The sequence below is a fragment of the Sceloporus occidentalis genome, unplaced genomic scaffold, assembly GCF_023333645.1.
Source record: "Sceloporus occidentalis isolate IW3139 unplaced genomic scaffold, rSceOcc1.0.p SCAF_3, whole genome shotgun sequence".
NCBI classification, from domain to species: Eukaryota; Metazoa; Chordata; class Lepidosauria; order Squamata; family Phrynosomatidae; genus Sceloporus; species Sceloporus occidentalis.
This window is the reverse complement of record NW_028316983.1, coordinates 66446130-66472574: the sequence shown is the minus strand read 5'-3', so window position 1 is coordinate 66472574 and position 26445 is coordinate 66446130. Positions and strand designations below refer to the sequence as shown.

Below are 26445 nucleotides of genomic sequence, written 5' to 3'. Positions count from 1 at the left end.
GCAGTCAGACAGAATTCCTCATCCCCACCATCAGCTACATTCAGATTAGAGAAAAACTAATAAATCTCAGCAAAATCCTTCTGCCTGTCTGCCCCATCATCTGGTGAAGAAGTGCCCAACAAGGGCTTTTCAGACATTTGAGTCTGCATGGTTCTTACCCAGAATTTGACAAGGAAAAATGAATTCTGCGGTCCCCTCTCATAAAGCTCCTTTAGGCCACCTTTCTTCTCAGGGAACTTGTCATAAATCTGGCGGATGTCCACTGCTTCTAGTAAAGGGTCGCTGTACGAGGGATTTGTCTGTCCAATATGCACAAAGAGGTGCTTGCTATACTGTAGTGGGGAGGGGGGGGGAAGAGAACATGAAGTGCAAACATGTGAGAGCAGATGGTATCAGTTTCTACCAACAAGATTAAGCCATTACAAAAGGAATCAGATGTAGCTGCTGATTCTGCAGTAGAAAATTAAAGAGCCAGCTTGAATTTATTGGGTTTGTTTGAATTTATTTATTGCTAATCACTACCATATGGACATGAGCACTTCCAAAGCAGTCAGAGTAACATGGTAAATTGCACAAAGGAGCAAGGTAGTAATGGCCAGAGCTCATGTCTTAGGCAGCTTTGTTTAAAAAATGAGAGCTGGTAAGTGGAAAGTTCAGTCTTCACACAATCACAAAGAGACTAAACAACACCAACTACTTAATAAAAACATGTGGAGAATAGTCACATGTGGAGAACAATCTAAAACAATCTTTCTTAAGAGTTACCGTTTCAGGGTCACGCTGCACTTCCATGAATGCTGAATACTCAAGGAGCCGCAGCTTTGTAGAGGCAATGGTGCGGTCCTGCCAGACTGGCACAGCCGAGGCAGCAGGTGGGAGAGGAGCCAAAGGCTCATAGTCTGGAAAAAGAAATTGTTGCAACATTTCTGAGCACTCTGAGGGGAGAATCAGCTTCAGATCCAAGGAGAAAACAATCAGACTCCCATTGGCCCGAGTGCCCATCCTTCTATGCAACCAGGGCCTATATTTTTCATTGGTGGTTAGATGATAATTGCACCTGGCCTCTCTGAGATTATAGTTTGAATATTCTTTTCTGCTAAATGTTTTGGGCTTTTGATAAATACAGACAATAGAGAAAGTGAAATGGGCCAGACTCATCTGCACCATAAATCAAGGCTACATGCAAACAAATAGGCAAGACTGACAAGCAATCACAAATTCCTGATGAACCAGAAGGATGAAACATACCATCTACCTCAGTAATACATGACTTCAATTTCCAGGAACTATAGCAATTCAAGCATTCACCATCCTACCCTTGTAGAAAGTTCTTTGGCCAAAGACTATCAGGAAAATCACTTCACAAGACAGATCAACTTCCTAATGAACTGCATAATTTGCTGACACAAGCCTGGTGTCCAACTCACATCCTGCCTCTCAGACATTCTCTTTGCTGACTATGAGAACTCGAGACAAGCACAGTCCAACTCACAGGGCATATAGACTGTAGGAACTGGTTACACACAGAATTTGGACCTCATACAATTCCATGCATACATATCCCAGACAATGCAAAGCTGGTAACCATGCTGTTAAATTAAGCAAGATGATGGGAAGTCCATCCCTCACTTTTTGGTAAAGCTGAAGAACAGCAATGGAGGGATTGCAGCAGGACAGCAGAGTGAGTTGCAGTTAATCTTCCCCACCACCATTTTCTCCATTTGTACTGCTACTTGCCATGGAGAGAGAAAATGTACAGAAACAAGCAATATTTGGAGCATGATGAGAAGACCTAATATTTTAGGGTGCACCAACAAGTTATTTGTTTCTAAAACTGAAACAAGCTAAAACCAATATTTTGGTTGGATTAAGAAAAAAAGTTTAGTCCTAAGAGAAGCTCTCAGTAATGACATAAAAAGAGCTAGAGCTTTATGTATGAGTGTGTGGGATCAGACACTAAAATAGCAACAAAACTTTATTTCTTGCTGACACAGAGCAGGAGTTAGTTGGAGAAAACAAGTGAGTCCAACCACTTACTGGCTAGTGATGGAGGCATGGGTGGCTGGATGGGGTAGGCTGGTTGTGCAAAAGGTTTAATGCTGAAAAACAAAATAGTGTTAAACAGATTAGTTAGGATCTCACTGGACACACCTCTCTCTAATCCATCCATGCCCCACGTTAAGTCAAAGCTCATGTTTATCAGAAGTTACAAAGATAAATCTGTGGTAGCTTCTCATCCAACTATAGTCCTTCTACCTCCACCTGTCTTCTCTAACATTTCAGAAGCAAGAATTGCCCTGCTCACATCAAGAATCAGAATCAGTGTATCTCTGGGGCAACCACTTCAGGGGAAACTGGCCAATATCATATGTGCAGTAAACCTTATGTCCACTGGTGTTCCTTCATATGACAGTTGGGAAGCTGCTGGATCATTAGAAGTAAGTGAGACTTCACCAGGATTTTCTGTACTGGGGTTTCTAGTGTATTAATGCTACACAAGCAGTTAAATGTTCATAATGGAGAAGTTCCCAATTTTTCTCTGCATGGAGAAGTTCCCAATTTTTATCCTTGGCATCTTCTGTTTGAAACCTTGGAGAGGTTTGGCCAGTAGTCTGAGTATAAGGAAACTTCCTGGTTTCTTTACCATTCTGAAGACTAAAGCTTTCCATACATAACCAAAGGCTTAAATATACTTTTATTTTTTGTAAATCTGTCTCAGGGAGTAGCAGACAAAACCACAATTGTGCACTCTATTGTAAGAAATGTTGGGGGAGACAATATTCAAAATTCTAAAAACTGGTGGTAGGAACAGCTTAGTACACAACACAGGAACATCAATATTTATGATAATTTAATGTTTTCCTATCCTACATGGCATTCTGCCAGCATTTTTGAGAAGGTCTATGGCTGTCATATGTTTCCACCAAACAGACATATTTAAAAAACACAGGCATTGAGAACTGCTGTGTCATTTCAACTGACGAGCAGGACTACTATGTGAAGTCAAAGGCTTTCATGGCCAGCATGCATGGTCTTTTGTGGGTTTTTCAGGCTATGTGGCCATGTTTTAGAAGAGTTTATTTCTGATGTTTCACCAGCAGCTGTGGCTGGCACCTGAAGGAATAAACTCTTCTAGAACATGGCCACATAGCCTGAAAAACCCACAAAAAACTATAGGATTAGTATGCATATTTTTTTAAAAAAAAAATATCCAAGGATATATTGTCCACTTGTACTATTATGTACTTTTATCCCAGCTACCATTATGATTATGCACACCTGAGGAGAAACTGAAGCCTCTGTAACTTAAGACAGTAAGTATCAGAAAACCAGTTTGCCAGGGAATACCAGGAGTAAGACAGTACTGCATTCATGTCCTGCTTGAGGTCTTCCTACAGGCCAGGGGGTGGAATTATGAGTCTCACAGATTGTATGCAGCACCCCAGAGACTTTTTTTTGTGGTCCTGAAACTTTCTCCTGATTCCCCCAAAGCATTTAGACCCCTCCTCCAAAGGTGACCCCCCCCCCGTGTTTTTTGCTTAAAAGTGGTGAATTGCTGTTCTTGGTTGCATTGAAGAATGGTGGATAGTCTTTAAAACCCATTCCTCCAAGTCTCCTCAGTGACCAACTATCAAGTGGAAGTGACTTATGGTTGACATATAGCACTGAAAATGTCAAAATGATGTGGTGTAGGCTAGCAAGGGCACAAAAATTGGCTCCTATGCCTGCTGCGGACACCTATCCCTAATACAGACATCTCTATATAAGCTAGACCACATTGGCATTGGGTCTGTTTCAGCACAACTCTTATGCTCAGAACAGTTAAGGAACTATCTATTTGAAAGCATCCCCACCTGCTGGTAATACTGTGGTATGTCAAAAGCTTACCACATCAGATAAGAACACTGTCATTGAGCAACTCTCCTTACATGGATTTTGACAGTGGAATGCCATGTTTACTTGGGAGAAATTTTCAAACAAAGCTAGGACGTGAGTTGGAATAATGCCCCTGAGCAATTATGTTTTCAGGGGTGGCCAAAGTGTGGCTCTTCAGTCACTGGACTTTAATATCCAGCACTTTTAGCATGAACAGCCAATATAGAGATATGATGAGAGTTGTAGTCTGGAGCAGTGGTTTCCAAACTCTTGTCTTCCGTGTGTTTTGGACTTCAGCTCCCAGAATCCCTGACCATTGCCCAAGATGGCTGACATTTCTGGGAGCTGAAGTCCAAAATACTGGGAGGAACCAAGTTTGGGAACTGATGTCCTGGAGGGTCACACTTTGCCTACCCATCTCCCACTTGCATCAGCCTTATTTTGGAAAAACTTTACAGCATTTTAGAAAAGTGGGCAAAAAAGAGCAACTTGCTCAAAGGTAGATAGTGATTTGGCACCAGCTTCTGTAAAACAATTCAGAAACACAATGCTAATACCTTCCTTAAAATGCTCTGCCATGTAACTCAACATTCCAAGCATTTACTCTTGAAAAGTCATACTCAAAACCAACGTAAATCTTTACTTACTCCTGAGAAGGTCCAGACTGTCCTGGGATAGGCCCACTCCAAAACTGAGGGAACACAACCAAAATAAATAAACGTCAAGACTCCAAAGTTTCTTCTGCTCAAAATAAAGCACCTTGAAGATTTTGTTTTTGTTATATATGACAGTGACAGCTAGCATTTTCACAAAATTTCTGTAGGAAAATTCACAATCTTTCCTTTTCAATGCTAAGATGAGCTAGGAATAGATCAGCAGAAGTTGCACACTTCCCAATTCTCCACTGAACTACTGAAGGAAAGAGTTGGATCAGATTTGCCACAGCTCAGTGGCAAGGATAATGTACAAGAAAGATACAAATATTAGATGAGGGTTAAGGTACAGAACAATTGAAAGAAACTCCCATATGTGGGTTGAAAGGAACTTAACTTAGAGGGGAAAATGCTTGTTTGTAAAAAAAAAAAAAAGTGTACATGGGTTTAAAGAGAATTAGGCAGGGTGACAGAGTTTATTTGTGTTGGGTGTGAAACACACAATGAAAGGTGGATTTAAATTGTTCTAAACTGAGTTTATTGATTAGGATTATATCATCAAAGAAATAAACAGATATTTGCTTTGGAACAATCTTTGCTTGAGCCGCACCCAGTACTACTCTCTGTGGCAGAAGCAGCTGACATTGTGACGGGAGCATCTCTTACCCTGGGAGTAGCAGGAAAGACAGCCTGAGAGAGTGGAGGAGGGGGGCTGAGCTTGTTCTGCAGGACACTGGCAGATACTATCTGTGCTGATGACATGGAAGCCATACTCTGCAGAGCCTTGTCCTTTGAGACCTGATCCTTTAATACAGAACAAAAGAGGAACAGAAAAAGGGGAGTTACTAAGCGAGTTCTTGGGAGCCTATAGAAATAGTACTCATATGTTTACATTTGTTAGTGGGTTCAAACTATACTAGCAATGAACCATTCAAACAAGCTGTTTTTGAAAAGAGATTAGAATTTTGCTACTATTATTTCTAAAGTTCCTGAGATCCTGATAATCATGGGGAATCATTGTGACATTAATTTTTACAGCTATACAACAAACCTGAAACTCAGAGAAACTGAACACCAGCACCCATGTTGGTGTTTAGGCTAATTAAGTGCAGTCACTCCAGAAAATGCTAATCTGGCAGTGCCCTTGCCCCATCATTTTAGTCTTCAGTCCAATAGATCTTTTCCATGGTGATACCTTACTCAGAGAATTAATGGAAGAGAGACAAAACTGAATGGTACTTACCAAGTTCATAGCCTGTGTGAAATGGGAAAAAAGGGGGAAAATAATTGTTACTACTTCTGCTGTTACATTGGGCATTGGGGTTAAGAGGGTGGAGTCTGTGCAATTCATAATAGCTTTCAACATAATGGGTCTTCAGCACATCAAAGAATGTCAGGCTTCATTTTCTATGTAAAGGATGTCTGAGGGAGACTGATTCCTAATGTAAGCTATCCCACTGAAACTGCATGACAACTTCAAGAGGAATGAGAAACAAAGAAGTGGACAGCATGAAGCTCATCTCAGCAAGTCATGACTTAATCTTGACAAATCAAAGGGATAATGTTTGAAGCCATTTTTTTTTTAAAAAAAAATGTAACAGACCAATCTGTTCTATGGTGCTACATATCTAGTTCAGGATAGGACATGGATAAAAAAAAATCATGACACTAGTGCAAACAATTGCACCACAGTATGGTCACTGCACACTCTCACTGCATACTGGCATAACTGTATAGAACAGTAATAATGTACATGAACAAATGTAGGTTTTGGGGCTGTGTACAAATAACTGTCGGAGTAGTCAGACAGTGCAAGATGGGTACCTGTGTAATTAGCTTTCTCTTTGGTATTTGTGGAGAGCTAATTTGTACAGGTCTAAGCTTGCATGAAGAAAAATGTTTGGGCCAACCAGACTTCTACATTCTTTTTCATTTTATCATTAGCTCTCCCTTTAAAGACTATGGTGGTCCTACAGTGGTCCTGTATTTGGAGACAGATTTTAAAAACACTGGGGTAAATGAATTTTAGGAATACAGAACTGAGGGCGATTGCATTCCCTCTCATGTATCATCCTAGCAGTAGTGTCTATAACTGAGCTGGATATTATAGGATAACTACAGCCATGTATCTTTTCAGCTTGGCTTCTTTGACTGAGCCTCCTTCTCCTTTCTGATCTTTTAGATCTCTGAAAGTTTGCTTAGATGGACCTGTTTTATTTCTGTTCAGTATATAGTGGCTTTAAGTTGCAGTTTTAATAATTTCTAGAAATGTAATAGAATTGATAAGGATGTCAAGAGAGAGGCTGTGAAATCTATTCTTTCAGCAGAGGTATACATAAAATTATAGTTAAAACATATATGAACAAAATATGTTAGCAGTGAGATTACATTAACCAAATGTAACTGCTGCACACTCAAGTCCAAATATTTTCTCTGCAGGGTCCCTTCTGCACTGAAGCATAAAGCAGCAGATGCAATATGATTAATTCTGGACTCGAGCTGGGCATTTGATATGTACTTTCACACTTCCTCCAAAGATCTCAGGACAGCCTAAACACACTCCCTGTTTTGTCATCACAACAGCCTTGTAAAATGGATTAGGCTGATGCAAGTGGGTATAGGAATTCAGCCTGAGTAAAATATGTGGGCTTTGTTAATGCTGGCTCTTTCAACTCTTTTCTTTCTTTCTTTTTGGACATGCCTAGAGTTACAGGAAGTAGCTGGTGAGAAAAGTTTTGCTATGCTTCAGTGCTGCATATAGCACTGGAGACAACCTATCCTCATCCCGCCCTTCCTAACAAAATGATTTGTTGTTACGTGATTTGACTCCAACATATAGCAACACTATCATAGGATTTCCTTGGCAAGATTCATTCAGGGGTCTGTCACTGCCTTCCTCTACTGGCTTGCTCAAGGTCACCAAGTGGGCTCCCATGCCTTGATTTCTGGTTTCCCGGAGTCCCCAGTCCAACACTCAAACCACTGCACCATTCCACTCTCTAACAAATAATGTTATAATTAAATTTAAAAAAACATAAACTGCCATATATACAGTGGTATTTCTGGAACACTAAAGCAAAAACTAACCACAGTTAAATAATTATCACCAACTGACTGGCATGGCAACCCAAGAATGATGTATTTGTTGTGCTTCCTAAAAGAAGTGCTACAGGCCAGGCTAAATATGAACTCTTCTACAGTTTCATCCACTCACTATATGCTATTCAATACTGACTATAAGGCTAGAGCCTTTAAGTATCTTTTTCTGCCATTCTGTGTTACTCCTTGAGAGGAAGAGATTTGATTAAGTTGCATTTAATTTTGAAACTTTGGCCAATACATGTATGAAATTTAATATATTTGTGGATCAGCAATATTCTCTTTATTTGGGGGCAAAAAATAGGGAAACACTCTAACCATGAAGTGTTTACTGCAGCTCCAATCTGTTTACTGCAGCTGCTGCCTTGTGAACTCTAGAAAGGAAGGGTATTTTGGACTGAACAGTATACACATCTTATGGAGTTGGAATATTTAGGTACTTTCCAATACATATATCAGGCAACAAGAACAAAGAGATAATCAATATAAGTGTGAAATACCTTCACCGTATAACCCTCCCTTAAGACACCCACTCCCCATGTGTACCTTCTACACACAATTCACAAACACACAGAGGAAAGGGTTATAAAGAAAGGTTAGCCAATCTCCAGTTACAGAAGAAAGAAGAAAAGGAAAGCCAACTACAGAAGGAAAGGAAAGGCAATCATAGGATAAAAGCTCTCAGGTTTTTATCCCTGCTCAACTTCCTTGGCTCCTGGTCCCATAAATTTGCTCCTAGTAACATGAATCTGGATGACAGAGGATGCTCATCTGAGGTTCTGCATCTTAATCAGTTTATCTCCTCAACCAGATACCAAGAACTATCACATTTTCAGTTCATGTGACACACAAAAGTGATCTCATCACATTTGTTATATGTGCTGAAATAATCTATCATAGGTACACAGGAACAATTTTTAATAATAAAACCTTGCTTGCTAACAAAACAGTTTGGCAATTGAAATATGTTCATACACAACTTTGGCTTTTTATGCAATCAAATGCTTCCCAGAAAAACAGGTACTTTTTTATTTTATCTTATTTACAAATTTTGTTGTGGTTTGGGTCTGTTAGCCTACTTTGCAATTGCAGTCTCGGTGTACTAATTAACCCAGTGCTACCAAGAACATTTAAATCATGCAAGCACAGTGGCAATTAGTGAGATGGCATTGCAGCTGTAAAAAATATATTTAATTTTTTCAACTTTGCAGAAACTTTGCCTCAAAGGTCACAGTAATAGTAGTAATAGCAATAATAATAATAATAATAATAATAATAATACTGAGTTGGGAGATGAAGAAGAGTGCTCCATTTCCCTCTCTGGCGGAAGCTTCCCACTCGCTAGTGATGGCAGCTTTTATTATTATCGCATTGTCTCATGGGCCACACTGGTAATCTGGCTTTGCTTCCCTTGTTATGGCAAGTTCCTAATCCCTGTGGCTATGGTGGAGCACTTGCACAGAGGGATATACCAAAGACTGACGGGTGGGATGAGGAGTAGCAGCAGAGACTTAATGGAGAAATCTAAAGCTGTCATATGCTGTCCACCAACCTGAGGACTCCAGCTGTTACTGGAAATGCACTCTCCCATCTTCCTCAGTGCAATTATGTCCTGAACTGGGATGACTTCACTGTCTTGGAGAAGATGCAATGGACTGTTTTGAGGTGGAAGTCCTACATAGATTCTGCCAAGCGGAGGTGCTCTATGGCTTTTTTTCCCTTCCAGTTCTCTCTTCCCTCAGCAGGACTTTGAAAGTGTCTGGTCCCAGGAACAAAGGGAGGGGGCAAAGACGTAAAAGGAAAAGAGCGGCAACCACAGAGCGCAGCATGTTAGTTGCCAGCATGGCCATGGCTCAAAAGTGGGAAAGCTGGAGAAGCGCGTACCTTCAGCTTGGACTGAATCTCGCGAGATTTCCGTCTGGCTAGAACCTGCAAGTGGCTAGAGACCTGCAGAGAGAAAAGCAGAAGGAGAGGGGAAAAACAGCAGAGCCGTCAACCAGAGGAAAGGAAAGGAAGGAGAGGGGGCTGCCCATGCTCACACACCACGGATGCATGGGCAGGGGCTCCAACGTACCTTAATGCCAACCTGGTACTCTCGCACCTTCTTCCGAGCTAGAACCTGTATATGGCTGGACACCTAGGCCCCGCCAAGCCATTCAAAAAGGAAAACACAAACAGAATGAAGACATGATCCCACACTGCTCTGAGTGACAACAGTGCTTCCCAGGTGACATACACTAGCCACCTAAGCTAGCTGAGGTTCCAGGAATAGTAGTATGAACGCTGAAAGTAAAGGGCAGTTTGTGCTGATAGAAAGGATCAAGTGGAAAAAAATTGCTATGGTCTGAGTGAATGAGGTAGATTTAAGCTTAGTATATACCATTTTGGGACATTACCACTGAGAAACAGCATTATTATCTTTCGGAGACTTCAACACACTTCTGATCATCTGATTTTCAGGAATCACTCATCGTGAACTCTAGACTACTTCCAATATAAAATATTGTGGCTTAAGGGTTGTGCCATTCTCCAGAGTTATACAAATCAATATGTATTTATTTGGTTTTCTTAACCAAGCAACTGAACTGATGTCCTTCACACAACCCAGACTACGAATGCTGAAAACTTTTAATCCAGGCTTTCAGTAATCTTTCTAGCTGTTCCTCTGGTTCTCAAACATGGATATTGGAATCTAGAAAAATATTTTAGCTCTTTGCAAAACTACCTTCAGAGGGGAAGACCATCAGTATTTCATGTATCTACTCCTACCACAAAGGTTATTAAACTGTTTTAGACAGGAAGCCTGAAACTTTTTTAGACAGAATTCTTGTCATAAACTCCACTAGCTCAAGGCACCATGATATTTACACAGGTGCTTTTTACTATTAACCACTAAGATCATATGCATGGTTTATATTTAAAGCCCTGGTCCAGTTCTGCAGAGCAAAAACTGTCTATTAGCTATGAGATTATGCCTTTGAAAAACTGATGATTATTTTGAACAGAACCACTGTTTATATCTGGGTTAAAACTACTTCCTAAAGAAGCTTTGCAGGAACCTTAAAGTAAGGTATTATTAAAAACAATTTGAATCTTTTATGTGCGCCAAATAAAGTGGCTCCTTTTCAAATGTGAGGACACAAATGAGAAAGCCAGAGATTTGCACCAACTTTGGTCTATGTTAGAGAAAGCCAGTGGAGACTTTTATCCTCAGTCAGTAAATAGTCATCTACTCTAATTCATTCTTTTTACTTCTGTGTGCACTTATACGCTCCCAAGGACTAGAACAGCTAATGAGGCAAACCAGGCAATATCAACAGACAACTTAAGTCTGCTCTCTTCCAAAGTGAAGGCTATATCTTATTATCAGCCATAAAGACTTCTATAACTTGCCACAGGTTGAAAGTCAATTAAAAGTATTCAGCACTTTATTATAAGCATGTTCATTACTTATAATTTAAAGTTGTGCTAGAAAATTGTGGTGGTTGGAAAATAGGGAGCATGTGGGTAAAAAGAATAACCATACATCCATGTACAACTCTTTAAACTTTAAACTCTTTAAACTCTTTTTTTCCACAAGTTCTTCTTTCACCCAGTTCAGTGCTAGTGCCTACAGAAACCAATACAGGTATGGTTTTGCTATTCCAAACTTCTTTGTGCCAAGGAAGGGGGGATCCAGACACAGAGAAGGGGGAGCTGGTGAGATCTTTGTAAATGAATGCTTAGAATGTTTTGGTTTTCCCAACACAATACAACTTTCATTAAAATGTCATACAATTCAAGGTAATGGAAGCCTAAACATCCTGAATTCCTCTTGTACATTTGGATGCAGCAGGAATGCTAGGAAGAATTCTCTTGCCTTGCCCTTAGTTGAGGGTAATATTACTCATTTCAGACACTTCTCTGTTTTCCCCAAAGCTGTCACAGTATACAGAACAAATAATCATTATGAAGCTATACGAATACTTGACCATAATGCCCATACATATTTAACAGAAAAAGTGTAGATCAGGTTTTTTAAACCTCCTGCCAACTGTTCCACATATACCTAGATCACTAAAAAAGTTTACAGACTATGTGCAGACTGCAGAGCAGAAATGAGTTGTGTGTTACATGGAGAATACATACCACTACTACCTTAAAGTCTGCATACCTGAGGTTTTTTTCAGGATTCAGACAAAGTAATTCTGGGGACTCAATCCCCATGGCCAAGTAATGGAATAGCACAGTGGATAGATGAATTCAGTACATCACCCACTCACCCTCCACCCATAGTTTTGTTTCTTATATTTTCATTAATGCAGAATCAGAAGCATAGGGAGTTGTTATACAAAGAAATATACTTAAAACAAAAAATCTCTAAGATCTAGTGTTCAACAATTTTTTGTTCATCAGTTACTATCATTCACAGAAGGAAGAGGTACAGCCCACATTAAAACTCATCATTTATTACTGGTTTACACTTCATGTCTTCCTGACATAAAATCTTAAAATGGAAAGTTCATTTTAGTTTTCCATTTGGCTGTAGTTCTACCTCTTTTATTGTAAGATCCTTTCTTTTTTTATTTGTGCCTGTGAACTTAAATCAATGGACCCATGCTAATTTCATCTGCCAACAGGAACTAAATACCTGTCTGTTTCATGATCTGGCATCTGTCTAATTGGATATCTTTTATTTTATTTTTGGGCATATGGCTTCCAAGTTAATTACTGATGAAGAGTCTATCTGTTTAAAGGTAGTAATTATTAAGGATTTAACACACTCACTAAAGAAGAATGTGTAGGATGAACAATGCACAATCAATTCCACAACTGAGAAAGATAAAGAGAAATATGAACATGACACTAGTGCTCATGCAAGACACATGTCCTTGTCCTCTACATTCAAACAGCATCTACTGCAGAGAAGAGATGCAGATAAAACAATCAGTGCTGAATGGTTTCCCTTAATGGGCACTCTACCTCTGAAATTTATTCTTTGACCAGGCACCCCATTAACATGCTCTATGTATGCTTCTGCTTTATCATCTTTCCCATTCTACTGCTGGAATGAAAATGATACTAGCTGGTCTTAGTTCTTCCAGAGATTCTGGACAAGGGCTTAGATAAGGTAAGTAATAAATAAAACAGCAGGTTAGGCTATGGGAAAATAATGCAAATTGGTAAGACTCCTGCAATTACACCCAACATATGAAAGAAGATTTTTCAAAGGCATGCAAAGTTTATGAGTGTTTGCAAAGCAACAAGAGTCTGAGAAGGACTCTTTCACTAGAGAATCCTTGGATTTACGCAGTGGCTTACAACCAAAGTTTGAAAATTTTTTAATATCAACCACCAAGATGAGATTCTCCTAACAATGGCTGCGTCTGCACTATGGAAATAATGCAGTTTGTCAGTGTTTTACCTGCTATGGCTCAGTGCTATGGCATTCTGGCATCTATAGTTTTGTGACATATTTAGCTTTCTCTGTCAAGAGAGTGCTGGTGCCACAACATACTGCAAAATCCCAAGATTCCATAACAGTGAATCATGGTAGTTATAGTAGTGTCAAATTGCATTATTTCTGCAATGTAGACGCAGCCGATGTGTCATCTTTATTAACAACTACATCAAGGAAAGTGAATCAAGGAACTAACAGAACTCTAATGACTGAGTAAAAAAAAAAAAAGAACTTTAAAGCCATAGGCTGTAACCCCTGCTGCCTGAAATACCATAATTTACTTCAAGGGTGGACCTAATTGTGATATCAGAACATGCAAAGATACAAAATAAAGCATGCATTCACATGCATGATTTCAATAGTACCTTGAAGGGTACCAGTTCCTAATTCCTCAGTATCACACTTTTAATAAAGAGGAGGAGCACCAAACACATTTTTACCTGTTTTCTTGTCCTTGTTTTTCCTGTCCGCAACTTGATGTACCTTGCTATCAGTTCATTGCGACCTAATGCAAAGAAAGCAAATAAAAAACATAAAGAATATCAGAATTTGTCTCATACTTGCTAGTGTATTGAAGTCTGAGAAATCAGAACCACCTTTCTACATTTTCAGTGAGGAAAACGGCTAAAGTATAATTCTAAGATCAATGATATTTTACCAGAAGATGGCGCTAATGCAACAGTTGTCCAAATGGACTACTAGGCCATGGCAGTCTGAACAGTCTTTGCCAGGGCTCTTGCTGCTCACGCATTAAGCAAGAAATATCTGGTGTGATGGAGTGGTTTTTTTCCTTATGTGCCAGTAACTGGCAGCATACAGTATTTGTGCCATATCACTACTGCATTAGCATAGTTTCCTGAAAATTCACCCTGGACCAGCAGCCAATGACTTGCAGACAGACACTGGTGCATGAACCAACACAGTGGTTCCCAAACTTTGGTCCTCCGGATATTTTGAACTTCAGGTCTTAGAATTCCCGAGTGTTGACCAAAACTGGCTAGGGATTCTGGGAGTTGAAGTCTAAAGCACCTGGAGGGCAAAAGTTTGGGAATCACTGGACCAGTTGAAGCTTCCGAACTTGGTACAAGGGGAGCCCCAAGTAGAGCGCATTACAGAAATCTAAATGAGAGATTACCAGTGCAAGTACCACTGCTTCAAAGTCCTTTTGGTCCAGATAGGGACGCAGTTGGCATATCAATCGATGCTGATACCATGTATAATGGGGTGCAAGTGGTGAGATCCTTAAGTGGGAGTGACCATGTTCTCCTAGAGTTTGTTATACAGTGGAAAGGAGAAGCCAGGTATAGTCAGACACACATTCTAGATTTTAGGAGAACTAATTTTAGTAAACTTAGAGAAATACTGGAGGTGATCCCATGGTCAGGAATACTAAAAGAGAATGGAGTTCAATACAGATGGCACAGTTTCAAACAGTTCCAATGCTGAAGAAAAATGGGAGGTGTCTCAAGACACCTTGATGGATGACCCAGGAACTTTCAACTGAGGTAAGTTTTAAATGGAACATGTATAAGAAACGGAAAAATTGAGAAATCACGAAAAAGGAATTCAAAGAAATAGCGAGCCTGTGTAGGGGTAAAGTCAGAAAAGCTAAAGCGCAGAATGAACTCAGGCTTGCTAGAGAGGTTAAGAACAACAAAAAGGGCTTTTGGGGTATGTCTGCAGCAAAAGGAAGAAGAAGGAAACGGTAGGGCCACTACGTGGAGAAGATGACAAAATGCTAACAGAGGACAGAGAAAAGGCAGAATTATTCAACACTTTCTTTGCTTCACTCTTCTCAGAAAAGGCAAAGGATGCTCAACCTTGAGGAAAATGGAGCAGAGGACAAAATAGGGGAATTTCAGCACAGAATAAGTAAAGAGTTAATACAGGAATACCTGGTTAATCTAAATGAATATAAGTCTCCAGGACCTGATGAACTACATCCAATAGTATTAAGAAAGCTGGCTAATGTAATATCGGAGCCATTGGCAATAATCTTTGAGAACTCCCGGAGAACAGGAGAAGTCCCAGCAGACTGGAGGAGGGCAAACGTTGTCCCCATCTTCATAAAGGGGAAAAAAAGAGGATCCCAACAATTATCATCCAGTTAGTCTGACATCTATACCAGGAAAGATTCTAGAGCAGATCATTAAACAGAGAGTCTGTGAACATCTAGAAGGCAATTCCATAATCACAAAAAGTCAACATGGGTTTCAGAGAAAAAAGTCATGTCAGACAAATCTTATCTCTTACTTCAGGGGTAGGCAACCTGTGGCCCGTGGGCCGGATGCGGCCCGGCAAGGCCTTGGGACCGGCCCCAGCCCGGTCCTGCTGCTGATTGCCGCTGGGGCCTTTGGGGGTCAATTGTCAATAGAAGCCTCAGAAACATGCATTTATATTAACATTTTTTAAAAAATCAGCAAATTTTTTCACGTGTCCTCCATTTAAAAACGAAAGTGTCTTCCATTTGAAAATTTTGTCCTAAAATTTCCTGGTTTATTTATATATTTTAATTTTTTTAAAAAAATTATTTAATTATTTATTTTTTGGGTTCGGCCCCCCAGTTGTCTGAGGGCCAGCAACCTGGCCTCCGGCTCAAAAAGATTGCCTACCCCTGTCTTACTTGAATAAAATTACCAGCTTGGTAGATGAAGCGAAAGCTGTGGATATAGTATATCTTGATTTCAGTAAGGCCTTTGACAAGGTTCCCCATGACATTCTTGCAAATAAGCTTGTAAAAGGTGGGCTAGACAAGCTAACTGTTACATGGATTTGTAGTTGGTTGACTGTCTGAAACCCAAAGGGTGCTCAACAATTAGGATTCCACCTCAACATTAGGAGGAACTTCCTGACAGTAAGGGCTGTTTGACAGTGGAACACACTCCCTCGGAGTGTAGTGGAGTCTCCCTCCTTGGAGATCTTTAAGCAAAGGCTGGATGGTCATCTGTCAGGGATGCTTTGACTGAGAGTTCCTGCATGGCAGGGGGGCTGGACTGGATGGCCCTTGTGGTCTCTTCCAACTCTATGATTCTATGATTCTAACCCAGAGCAATGAGCAAAGGAACATGAAACTGAACCATGTACATTATGCTCTCAAGATACAGAGCACAAACTTGAGACACACTAAAATTTAGCATGGAATGACATTTTGTCAGTCTCACTATGCTGGGCCACTTGTTAGCCAATAATAATAATAATAATAATAATAATAATAATAATAATTTGTTATTTTTATATACCGCTATTCCAAAGATCATAGCGGTGAACAGCAAGTAAGCTAATTAGCAAGTAAGCTAATTGATGAAGGCCAAGCTGCAAACCTAAAATACTTCTTGACCAGTCTCATGACACTCCATCAAAGTTCTTCCACACGATCATTGTGTGCATTATTCCTGATTCTCCAAGGAATGTTTGCCTTTCCAATAAAACTTGCAGAAAATATACCACATCAGGGCCATGCTTTGGGGTTTGTGTGTGCATATGTGAAAAAACTTCTCAAAACAAAGACATGGAGCTTCCCTCAAGAGTTTGGGGTTTGATTTTGTGACATTGCCCATGCAATCTCATGAGATATTTTAAGCAGCCCTGGCTTTTTAAAACAGCACTTCCCAAAGTCTTCAACCTAATTTGAAGCAGAAGAGCTTTTGCTCCACATTTTACAGGCCAGCTGTGGCTAATCTAAATTCAAACGTCAGAGCAGCTGGGAGCTTTCTTCTTCCTCATCCCCTCCCCTCTGAACACAATGGGGGTGGGGTGGGGGAGAATGGGGTGGAGAAGCACGCCAGACTTATTTTAACAGACCAGATGGTGGTGGCTGAAGCTAGCTAAAATGCTCTTGCAGCCAACTCAGATCTCTTTTTTAAAAAGTAAAAAAAGAAAAGAGGAGTGGAGTAAGAAAGCTAAAGCAATTGTGTTGTTCTGCGAATGCCAATGGCCCGTATTCTTTTCAAGGCACAGTGGATGTTAGATAGGAGAACAGGCCTTTCTCTGTAAATGAAGATGTACCACAATCCTTCCAGACCCCCCTCCCCATTTGTAGTCTTCAACAGACAAGGCCAGGTGCTTTACAGGGTCAAACAACACCATGTAAGAGGGAAAGAGAAGGATGTTACTATATACTGGAGTAACAATGCCCTCAGCGTAAAAGCCAGCTGGCTCACTGCACGTCTTTTCATATGCACAGTTCCTGACACGGGTGGAAAAAAATAGGCTCCAGGGGATTTGTGATCTCGTACTGGTGTGTGTGTGGATTACCTCCATAAACCACTTAAGAGTTGCTGTTCCCTTTGGAACCCTTCACTGGCGTAGTTAAGCCTTCCATTTTGTGAAAAGAAGTTAAGTTGTTTTCTGTGGGTTTTTCAGGCTCTGTGGCCACGTTGTGGAAGAATTTATTCCTGATGTTTCACCTGCATCTGTGGCTGGCATCTTCTGTGGCCAGAATATGGCCACAGAGCCTGAAAACCCCACAGAAAACTATGGATGCTGGCCATGCAAGCCTTCGACTTCACAAGTAATTTGCATCTGTGACAGCCTGTTCATTTGTTCTAAGCCATTTTCCAGCAATCTTTCAGCCTTCAGTTGTTTTGGAATATAACTCCCATTATCCACAGCCAATATGGTCTATACCATTAAATGAAACTCTCAAATATTTTATTTAGGTCTTCAATATTAACACTCTCATCCCTCACCCCACCATATAAATCCACAAATGAGGGAAAGGTAACAAAAAGTTAAAGGAACTCCCCTTGAAAGCATCAAGAAACACTGGGGTATCTTGATTGACAGTATAATTCTGCTTAGTTCTCATTCCCTGCCTCTTAGACATTTTGAACCTATTTGGGGGAACTTGGCTCTTGTCTTATATGTGAAGGCAGTGGTGTTTTTTTTGGTTATGCAGCATAGGAATTCTGTTGCTGTTTTGATTGTTAAAAGTGCCCCTGATTAGCCTGTCAGCTATTCATTAATTTAAAAAGTTGCTGCAGTTTTGTGCCTTCGGGTTCTCTCCAATTTATGGAAACAACATAGTGTTTTATTGGGAAGATTTATTAAAAGGTTTGCCACTACCACTTCTAAATCAGAGAAAATGTGACTTGCCCAAGGTCACACTTTGGGTTTCCATGGCTAAGGGGGAATTTGAAGTCTGGCATCCTAGAATTTTAGGTTTCATCCAGATTACAGAAATAATCTAGGTCGACACCACTTTAATTGCCATGGCTCAAGGTTATAGAATTTTGGGAATTGTATTTTGTGAGACATTAAGCACCCTGCATTAGATATCTCTGGTGCCTCACAAAACTACTATTCCCAGAATTCCATAGCATTGAGCCATGGCAGTGGCGTCAACCTGGATTATTTCTGAAGCGTGGATGCAACATATATTAAACACTCAGAATCACTATGCCACACCAATTAGAAAGAAAATTTTAAGAGTATGAGGTATAGCCTTCCGCTATTTTACAAGTGTTACTATAACATCGTGATACTTACAGTAGAGGATGACCACTCATGCCCTCTGAGGCCATCCTGAAACAGCTATGCAAATAAGTTTGAGATGCAACTAATTTTGCTAAACAGCATCCAGCTAGTCTTTGTCTCCCTGTATTTCATATGCATGTTCCCTAGCTGATATTTAACTAGTAAACTAGGAACAATTGTTTGTGACTGGCTCTCTCCAAGGTGGAATCTGACATCACACTAGATCAAAGAGACACTTCTTTTCAGAGGCAGAAGTGCTTTAATTGACTCAGGATGTCCAGTTCCTGTGCTGCCTGAATCACTGTTTCCATGGATGCAAAACTGCAGTCCCATTGCCTCAGAGAAAAGAACTTAACTTTTGAAAACATTCTTCCTTTGACTTTTGTAGAGAGCCACTGTGATGTAATGGTTTGAGCTTTGGACTCTGAAGACCAGGATTTGAATCCCCGCTCAGCCATGGAAACCCACTGAGTGGCCCTAGGAAAGACACAATCTCAGCCTCAGAGGGAGGCAAAGGCAAACTCCCTCTGAAAAAATCTTGCTAAGAAGGTTCACCTTAGGACTGTCATAAGTGAGAAACGACTTAAGACACACAAATACAACACTGGACTTTTGTAACTCCTTATCTCCTGATGGAAACACTACCACCTGTCCTAGTGCATTCAACATCTTAAAATTCAGCATCAGGCCACTATACCTGAATTTGTAAGCTTGTGGTTGTTGTTAGCTGCCCTGAGGTTGAACTCGGCTCATGGTGACTCTGTGGATGAGACATCTCCAAGCCTTCCTATACTCCATTGTTCTTTTTAGGTCCTGTAGATTCAGGCCTGTGATCTCCCTGATTGAATCTATCCATCTGGCATGTGGCCTTCCTCGCTTTCTACCTTTCCTAGCATTATTGTCTTTTCCAATGAGTCATGCCATCTCATGATGTGACCAATGTACGACAGCCTGAAATTAATCATCGTGGCTTCCAGAGAGAGTTCAGGCTTGATCTGTTTAAGGATGCATTTGTTTGTCTTTCTGGCTGTCCATGCTATTCTCAGTATTCTTCTCCAGCACCACATCTCAAATGAGTTGATTTTCTTCCTATCTGCTTTTTTCATTGTCCAGCTCTCACATCCATACATGGCAATACATAATAAATACAATGGACTGGACGATTCCAACTTTAGTGTTCAGCCATATATCTTTACTCTTTAGGAACTTGTCTAGTTCTTTTGTAGCTGCCTTTCCCATTCCTAATCTTCTGATTTCTTAGCTGCAGCCTTCATTCTGATCCATGTTTGATGCAAGGTATGGCAAATCTATTTCGATTTCCTCATTGTCCAGGCTGAATTTATGTGGATATGGATACTCCACAGTAATTTTTTTTTTTTTTGGTTTTCTTTAGTTCAACAACAAGTCTGCCTTTATACTTTTCCTCTTTTTACCTTCCTTAGTAACTGTTCCAAGTCCAAGATGTTTTCCACTAGTAGAATGGTATCATCCGCATATCTAAGATTGTTGATGTTCCTTCTTCCTATCTTTACTCCTCCTGTTGCTAGGTCTAAACCTGCTCTTTATATGATATTTTCTGCATACTAGTTGAACAAGTAAAGTGATAAAATGCAGAATTGCCTGATCCATTTGCCAATTAGGAACCATTCTGATTTTTCATATTCTGTTCTAACAGTAGCCTCTTGTCCTAAGTACAGATTTCTCAACAAGACTATTTATCCAGTTTAAGATCACTTTAACTCTCCTGGATCAGTGCTAGGGAATCCTGGGAATTGTAGTTTATTGTGGAACAAAGCTTTCTGAAGAGAAGGCTAAATGACTCACAAAACTACAGATCCCGGAATTCTCTAGCATTAAGCCAAGGCAGTTAAAGTGGTCCCAACTGGATTATTTCTGCAGTGTGTTTTGGATTTATGTTGTAGAATTTTAAGCATAAATTTGCATATGAAAGTAATTATATGGTTCTACAGTTGCTGCAGTTTTTTATGTATCTTTTTTTTGTGGATGGGGTTGAATATTTAACATTTCCAGTGTGTTGGTCATCGTTTTGTTTTCCATATTTGTTAGCATACTTTATTTAACACTGGAGTTGATACTGTCTGTGTGGATTGTATCAGTTCAACTGGAATATCATCTGTTCCTGGTGATATCTCTTTCCAATTTCTCTTATTGTAGCTTCCACCTCATGCCTAGTATTTGGGTTTCATCTTTGTATGCTTCTTCATTCCATGTATCATTCATTTTCTCATCTCTTTTATTTAGCTTGAGCACTAGTTTTAGGAGGGAAGGCAGTGCAGTACAAAAATAAAGACGATGATCATTATTATGATGATAACAAAGATCCTGCATTTTTGCTTATTTGTGTGCTATTTTTCAATCTTCTTACATATGGCTGAATTCCTATTTAGTCTTTCTATATAAATTTTACTTTTACTACCACTTCAATTTATAAAAATAAATAAAATGAAAGTGTCTAAGAAGCAGATTTGCCTTAATTCTTTGCTAGAGGAACAAGTCTCTTGATTTCCTTCACAGATCTTATTTCATCATAGGATTATTCATTTCCCTTTCATTTCTGTTAGAGGCTTAGAAGGAGGCAACATCCCTTCCTACAGAACCTGTCTGGATCTGCTAGGAGCTGGACATTCTGGCACAGAACTTATTTAACGGTTGCAAGGCTTACAGTAATACCGCCAGTACATGCTGCCACATGCATATCTGACAGGCAAGAGTTGTCCATGTGAGCTGTGACTAATTCCCAAATGGAAGATGACGAAGGAGACCAGGTCATCACTGGCAACAAGACTGGGTATGTGTTAGTTATGTAAATATGTAAATAAATGCCTTTTTTGACTATGCAACTGATTTCCTAGATTGATATAGCAATAGAGTCAGAAGCAAGTAAAGTCTGCATTGACAATTTTTAAATTTTATTTTGCTAACAATAAATTGCTTTTAATGACTTGATTTATGAGTATGAAGACAAATGGCCTTAGGTTGGTAACCGGATTACTTATCACCGTGTAGGTACACAATTGCAGCCTTAGTATATTACATGATTATTTCTTAATTCTGTGTTGCATTCTTGTGTGTGACATCTGTTCAGATAATGTGCTGCAGAATGATACGACAGAAAGGAGAAGAATCTCACTATAATATAGATGGCACTCTAATTTGTTATATTTTTATCCTGTTAATTTGGGTTAAATTTATTTTTATAACTCACAGTTAAATTGAAAGGTACAGCAGTGATAGAAGATTCCCTCTTCCAAGTCATATTTATATACACATGCTTCCTGGATATAGACAGCATGAGTCCTATGAACTCAGGGGCAAAATTACCCCTGTATTTCTGTGTAGTGCTGGCACAGTCAAGTCACTGAAAATAGATGTGAGCATATTCCCAATTTCTAACCATAAAGATAGATTTATTAACATAGTAGAGCAAAGGTCAGTAACAGAAAAGAAAATGTTGGATGTGCTAAAATGCTTGCCCTAATTATACAGAGGTGGACTGACAAGACTAGCAAGATCAGTTTCTTATAGCAACCCTCCATTATAGACAGACCAAAACTGATAATACAGATCTTATCAGTTCTCTGACTGAGCATGGGGAAGTTTAGCTTCTGGGTAATCTTCATTAAACAGGAGAAAAACCTTGCAGACTAAAGCTATGACAACTTTTTATTTAAGTCAGACAGTTTATGTTTATCATCTAAAAAGCTGCATAGCCTTAACTAGAATAATGGATGATTACACTCTGCTTGCTCATATGTAATATGCAATAAGGGACTAGTACCAGAGGCAGTAACTGTGAAAAGGGAGAAACAAAGTTATTGTGGGATTGTATGCTTGATAAGCGTAAGGAAATCCTAGAAGTGGGATCCTGAAAAGCAAAGCTACAGGTAGCCTAGGGACAGCACGAGGCAGCCGCATGAGCCAGGCCAGCCAGCCGTGTGATTTAGACTGCTTGTTTCCTGCCTTCCAAGCCACTCCACTCTCAGGCTGCTTAGCCCTCTGTTCTTGTTTCAAAGGAAAGGAACAAATGTCACCCTTCTCATGAAGGTTTGGAAAGTGACACCATTTGTGTTATTCAAAACTTTGGGCAATGCAAATATTAAGATCCTTGGGACAAAATAGTTTTGATAAAGGAAGTAAATTAATGAAATCAGTACAACAGTTTTGTTACTTTCAGTAACAGTTTTTATGGGAAACAGTGAGGTCACTTTGAAAATAACTCCAAAGAAACCACTGGTTCTGGAAAGATTGCCTGATTCGGGGATACTAGCCACAGGCAGAAATCTTTAGGAACTTGGATGCAGAACTCAACTGTGGGTGGCACTGAAGTAAAATTAGGGGGTGGGGGATATTACTTTTCATCTCCTCAAAAAAGGAATTGCACATTTGGTCCTTCTCATCCATGGATTATGCATCCACAGCGCTCTCTCTCTCTCTCTCTCTCTCTCTCTCTATATATATATATATATATATATATATATATAAGCAAAACTTGATTTTGCTGATTTATATAAGGGGCACCATTTTACTACCTCTATATATAATTGGACTTGAGCATCCATGGATATTGGTACCCACAGGGCCCACTGTAAAAAAAAAAAAGGTTACAGAATAGAAGAATAAATCCCACACAGAATCAGAACTAATCACCAATAAATAAAATTAAGCAATACAGTCAAATGCTTGATTAATGAATAAATATCTTAAAATTAAACCCTTGGGATAGGAAGTTCTATTTAATGGCTTGGGAGTTCAAAATCATCTTCCGATAGATACCAACACAGAGAGTAGGGTCTACTTAAGGAACTCTCCATCATGCTCCACCAGTGAGAACAATACAATAGGTGTGTCATGCTGGTTGTGGAACAGCACACTACTCCTTAAACAGGCAAAGAGTTTGACCTCACAATTTTTTGTCATGGAAAAGGGAAAAGAACAACAAAAAAGTTTATCACAGCAAAAACCCATTTCATTGACACCTGCAATCTTAGGCCCATTCATGAGCATTAGCCTGGTTAAACCATCTGTGCCTTGCATGTTATCCTGAAAAATGGCATGCATGACTTGGTGGAATGTAGAAATACACCAGTGTGCAACAATTTGTTGCAGGGCTCATCTGTCCCAGATTGGAGGGTTAGACTTAACAGAAATCCAGTTCATAGGGGCAAATTAATGCAAGTATTATCTCTCCTATCTAACTAATGCACAGGTTTTGGGGCATATTTAGAATACCACAAAAAAAAAAAAAAAAAAAAAAGACCATAATTATTAAGTTCCAGGTAGTCAATTGGTACCCCATTTCCTTTGTTCCTTATATTTGGAATTTTATCCTGCCTTACAACCCTAAGCCAAAGGCAGCTAAAAGAAATTTTAAAGATCTCGGGCATTTTAATGTTTTTTTAAAAACACATTTAATTGTTTCTCTTGTTTTTGGAAAGCACCTTAGAAACCCTCATCAAAGGTGGTGATACAGAAATCTTTAAGATCAAATAATTAATTTATAAAAAGGACACAGATCTCCTAGACAACTGTCAAGATCAAGCATAATCTACTCTAAGACTAAAAAATGTTTGGTGTAAAGTCAGAATATAATTTAGCAGATAAATTATATTACACTATTTCAGAGATGCAAGCCACTAATCATCACACTAATTTTCTCATTCTCTTGCCAGCTAATCAAACTTGTACCCAGTTTGTGTATAAAAAGCTGTTCATGTGTGTGCATACAAACTCATATGTAGTTCTGTGTAACATACCAGTTGCTAGTAATCATTGTGACCAAATCGACAGCAGAATTTAATCATAGGAGATCCCAACTGACTGCACTTGAAGCTTGTAGATACGTGGGCAGGTCAAGACACACTCTCTGTGCCTTAGTTTCTTCCTTTGTTAAGACACAAACTAGAAGTTACATGGGATATGAATATAGCAATTTCACTTTTAAAACTACCTGAAGAGCAGAGATACAGTGGCATGAGGTGCTTCAAGAAGCATGTACTTTTACTGTTCTAATAAACAGGGGGGAAATGGTTTAGTGGCATAATCTAAATAGGAAAAAATAGCTAGAGAGAAAAAGTTAAGCAAAAGTTCTCCCTGGCCCCTCCAATCAAGCTTTCAGCCATCCAAGATTGCTTTTCATTAAAACAACACCAACAGCTGCTGCCACTGCTACTCTCAAAAGACAATGATCCATGTCTCCTTAATAACATCAAATTTGGTTCTAAAATGTAATAGTCACCCACTTCACAAGACCATTGTATATCACAGTAAATACTATGAGACACTTTGCATGTTAAGAGACAATATAAAAGTAGGCTTTAAAACAACAACAACAAAACAAAAGGTAGCAGCAGTAGTGTGTGTGCACACTCAGCAGGAAAACTTTTTGTACATCCCGCCCCCGCCTTCTTCTTTCATGCCATTTGTTCCTGATTGTGCCCCAAATGTAGAGCCAATTGAGAAGCTCTGCACAGGGACCCTTCCCCCTCTGGGCACCTGCCATGGCTAACTGTCTCTCTGGTACCGGCAGGCACTGCAGACCTGTCTCTGCTCAGCTGTCCCAGTCCCATGATTCACCAGAGGCTGTGCCATTCCCTCTCGGAGGGCACGTCCTCCTCCAAATTACTACATTCCCCAAATTCCTCTTCCCTGACACCACCACGTGAACCAGTTGGACAGCTCTGTTAAAAATAACCTAGTGGGGCAACCTTCCAGCCAATGAGCATTCAGCAGCATACCAGCCCTGACGGAATACAACTCAAGTTACACCTGCTGTCTGGGGCAAGTGCTCAGCCTCCCGTGTGCCTGGCTGAATTCCCTAACCCACCGGAGGAGAAAGAAATGCCCCTTGCCATACAGGGACCAAACCCTCTCTGCTCTCTCTCCACTCTTGTACACTGGCCATCATTCAAATGCTATAGGTTACCACAGGTCACAACTCTTTCTCCTTCCCCTCATCCGCTCTTTGCAGCAGCTGGGAGATCAGTCCCCATGTCAATAACTGGCTCATCCTTTAGCCAAGTATGACCCATTTATCGTAGGCGTTCGGCTCGTCTAGTCAATGTTCTGGGATTCCTGAGGCATTCTACTTCTAGCACCTGCCTCAAAATGAAGTTATCTTTGACCTCTCAGAAGCCTTGCGTGGGTCACCCACTGACCCATCCAAGGTTGGAAAGTAACGGAAGGAATGTTTCACCAAGTTCAATCTAGACAAGAAACACCCACAGCTAAAGAGCAGTCTTCCTATTAGAATGTCAAAAATAATGCCTTTGTGAATCAATTGCTAGGCTTTTAGTATAGAACATGGTGTACGTATATATAAGCGACATAGGTAAGGCAAGGCTGTATTGACAAAACATTAAATAGTATTAGACAGCTCTTTTATTATTATTCTGAATGATGCACCCAACTTGTGTATTGTTTCTGCATCATTTATGTACAAATGCACATTTCTCACACAAAAGGAATTCCTCACACAAAGATGAATGTTCTATTATTTGTAAAGAAAGCGCACCTCTCTACTATGTGCGCGCACACACACACAAACAAACACATCCTAAAAAGGGGTGGACAATTGGTTTGCTTATAAGAGAACAGTTTGCCAGAGTAGATTATGTACTCTTAAGGGAGGATGCCCTATTTCTGCCTCTTTTTCACTTTAGTTTTGTCCTCAAGTCCAGTTCACCCAACATTTTAGTTCATTTAAGTGATTAATCTTCACTTGGGCTTATGTCTGCACCAAAAACATTGCTGTGAGCTGCGTTTTGTCCTATGGAGGGAAAATGTAATAAATATTATAACAATAAAAATGAATTTAACCTGTGAATCTGCTCCATGATCCAATTAAGGGACTGAGTAATAAGTGTAGATACAGAATGGAGAATG

At 39.8% G+C, this 26445-nt stretch overlaps 1 protein-coding gene across 3 annotated transcripts in view; it reads right to left on the bottom strand.

Moving 5' to 3' along the window:
- Nucleotides 1–26445, bottom strand: part of TEAD3 (TEA domain transcription factor 3) — a 94516-nt gene that overhangs the window by 7335 nt on the left and 60736 nt on the right. The window contains exons 3-10 of one of the 3 annotated variants that reach the window (XM_089514804.1): nucleotides 13509–13573; nucleotides 9703–9765; nucleotides 9513–9575; nucleotides 5196–5333; nucleotides 4524–4567; nucleotides 2038–2099; nucleotides 766–899; nucleotides 159–332 (exon numbers count right to left, since the gene is read on the bottom strand). In XM_089514804.1, coding sequence (XP_089370930.1) covers nucleotides 159–332; nucleotides 766–899; nucleotides 2038–2099; nucleotides 4524–4567; nucleotides 5196–5333; nucleotides 9513–9575; nucleotides 9703–9765; nucleotides 13509–13573 — 743 coding nt within the window. Of the gene's footprint in view, nucleotides 1–158; nucleotides 333–765; nucleotides 900–2037; nucleotides 2100–4523; nucleotides 4568–5195; nucleotides 5334–5772; nucleotides 5868–9512; nucleotides 9576–9702; nucleotides 9766–13508; nucleotides 13574–26445 lie in introns of those variants that run through there. The other 2 variants (XM_089514805.1, XM_089514806.1) reach the window with 2 other exon arrangements.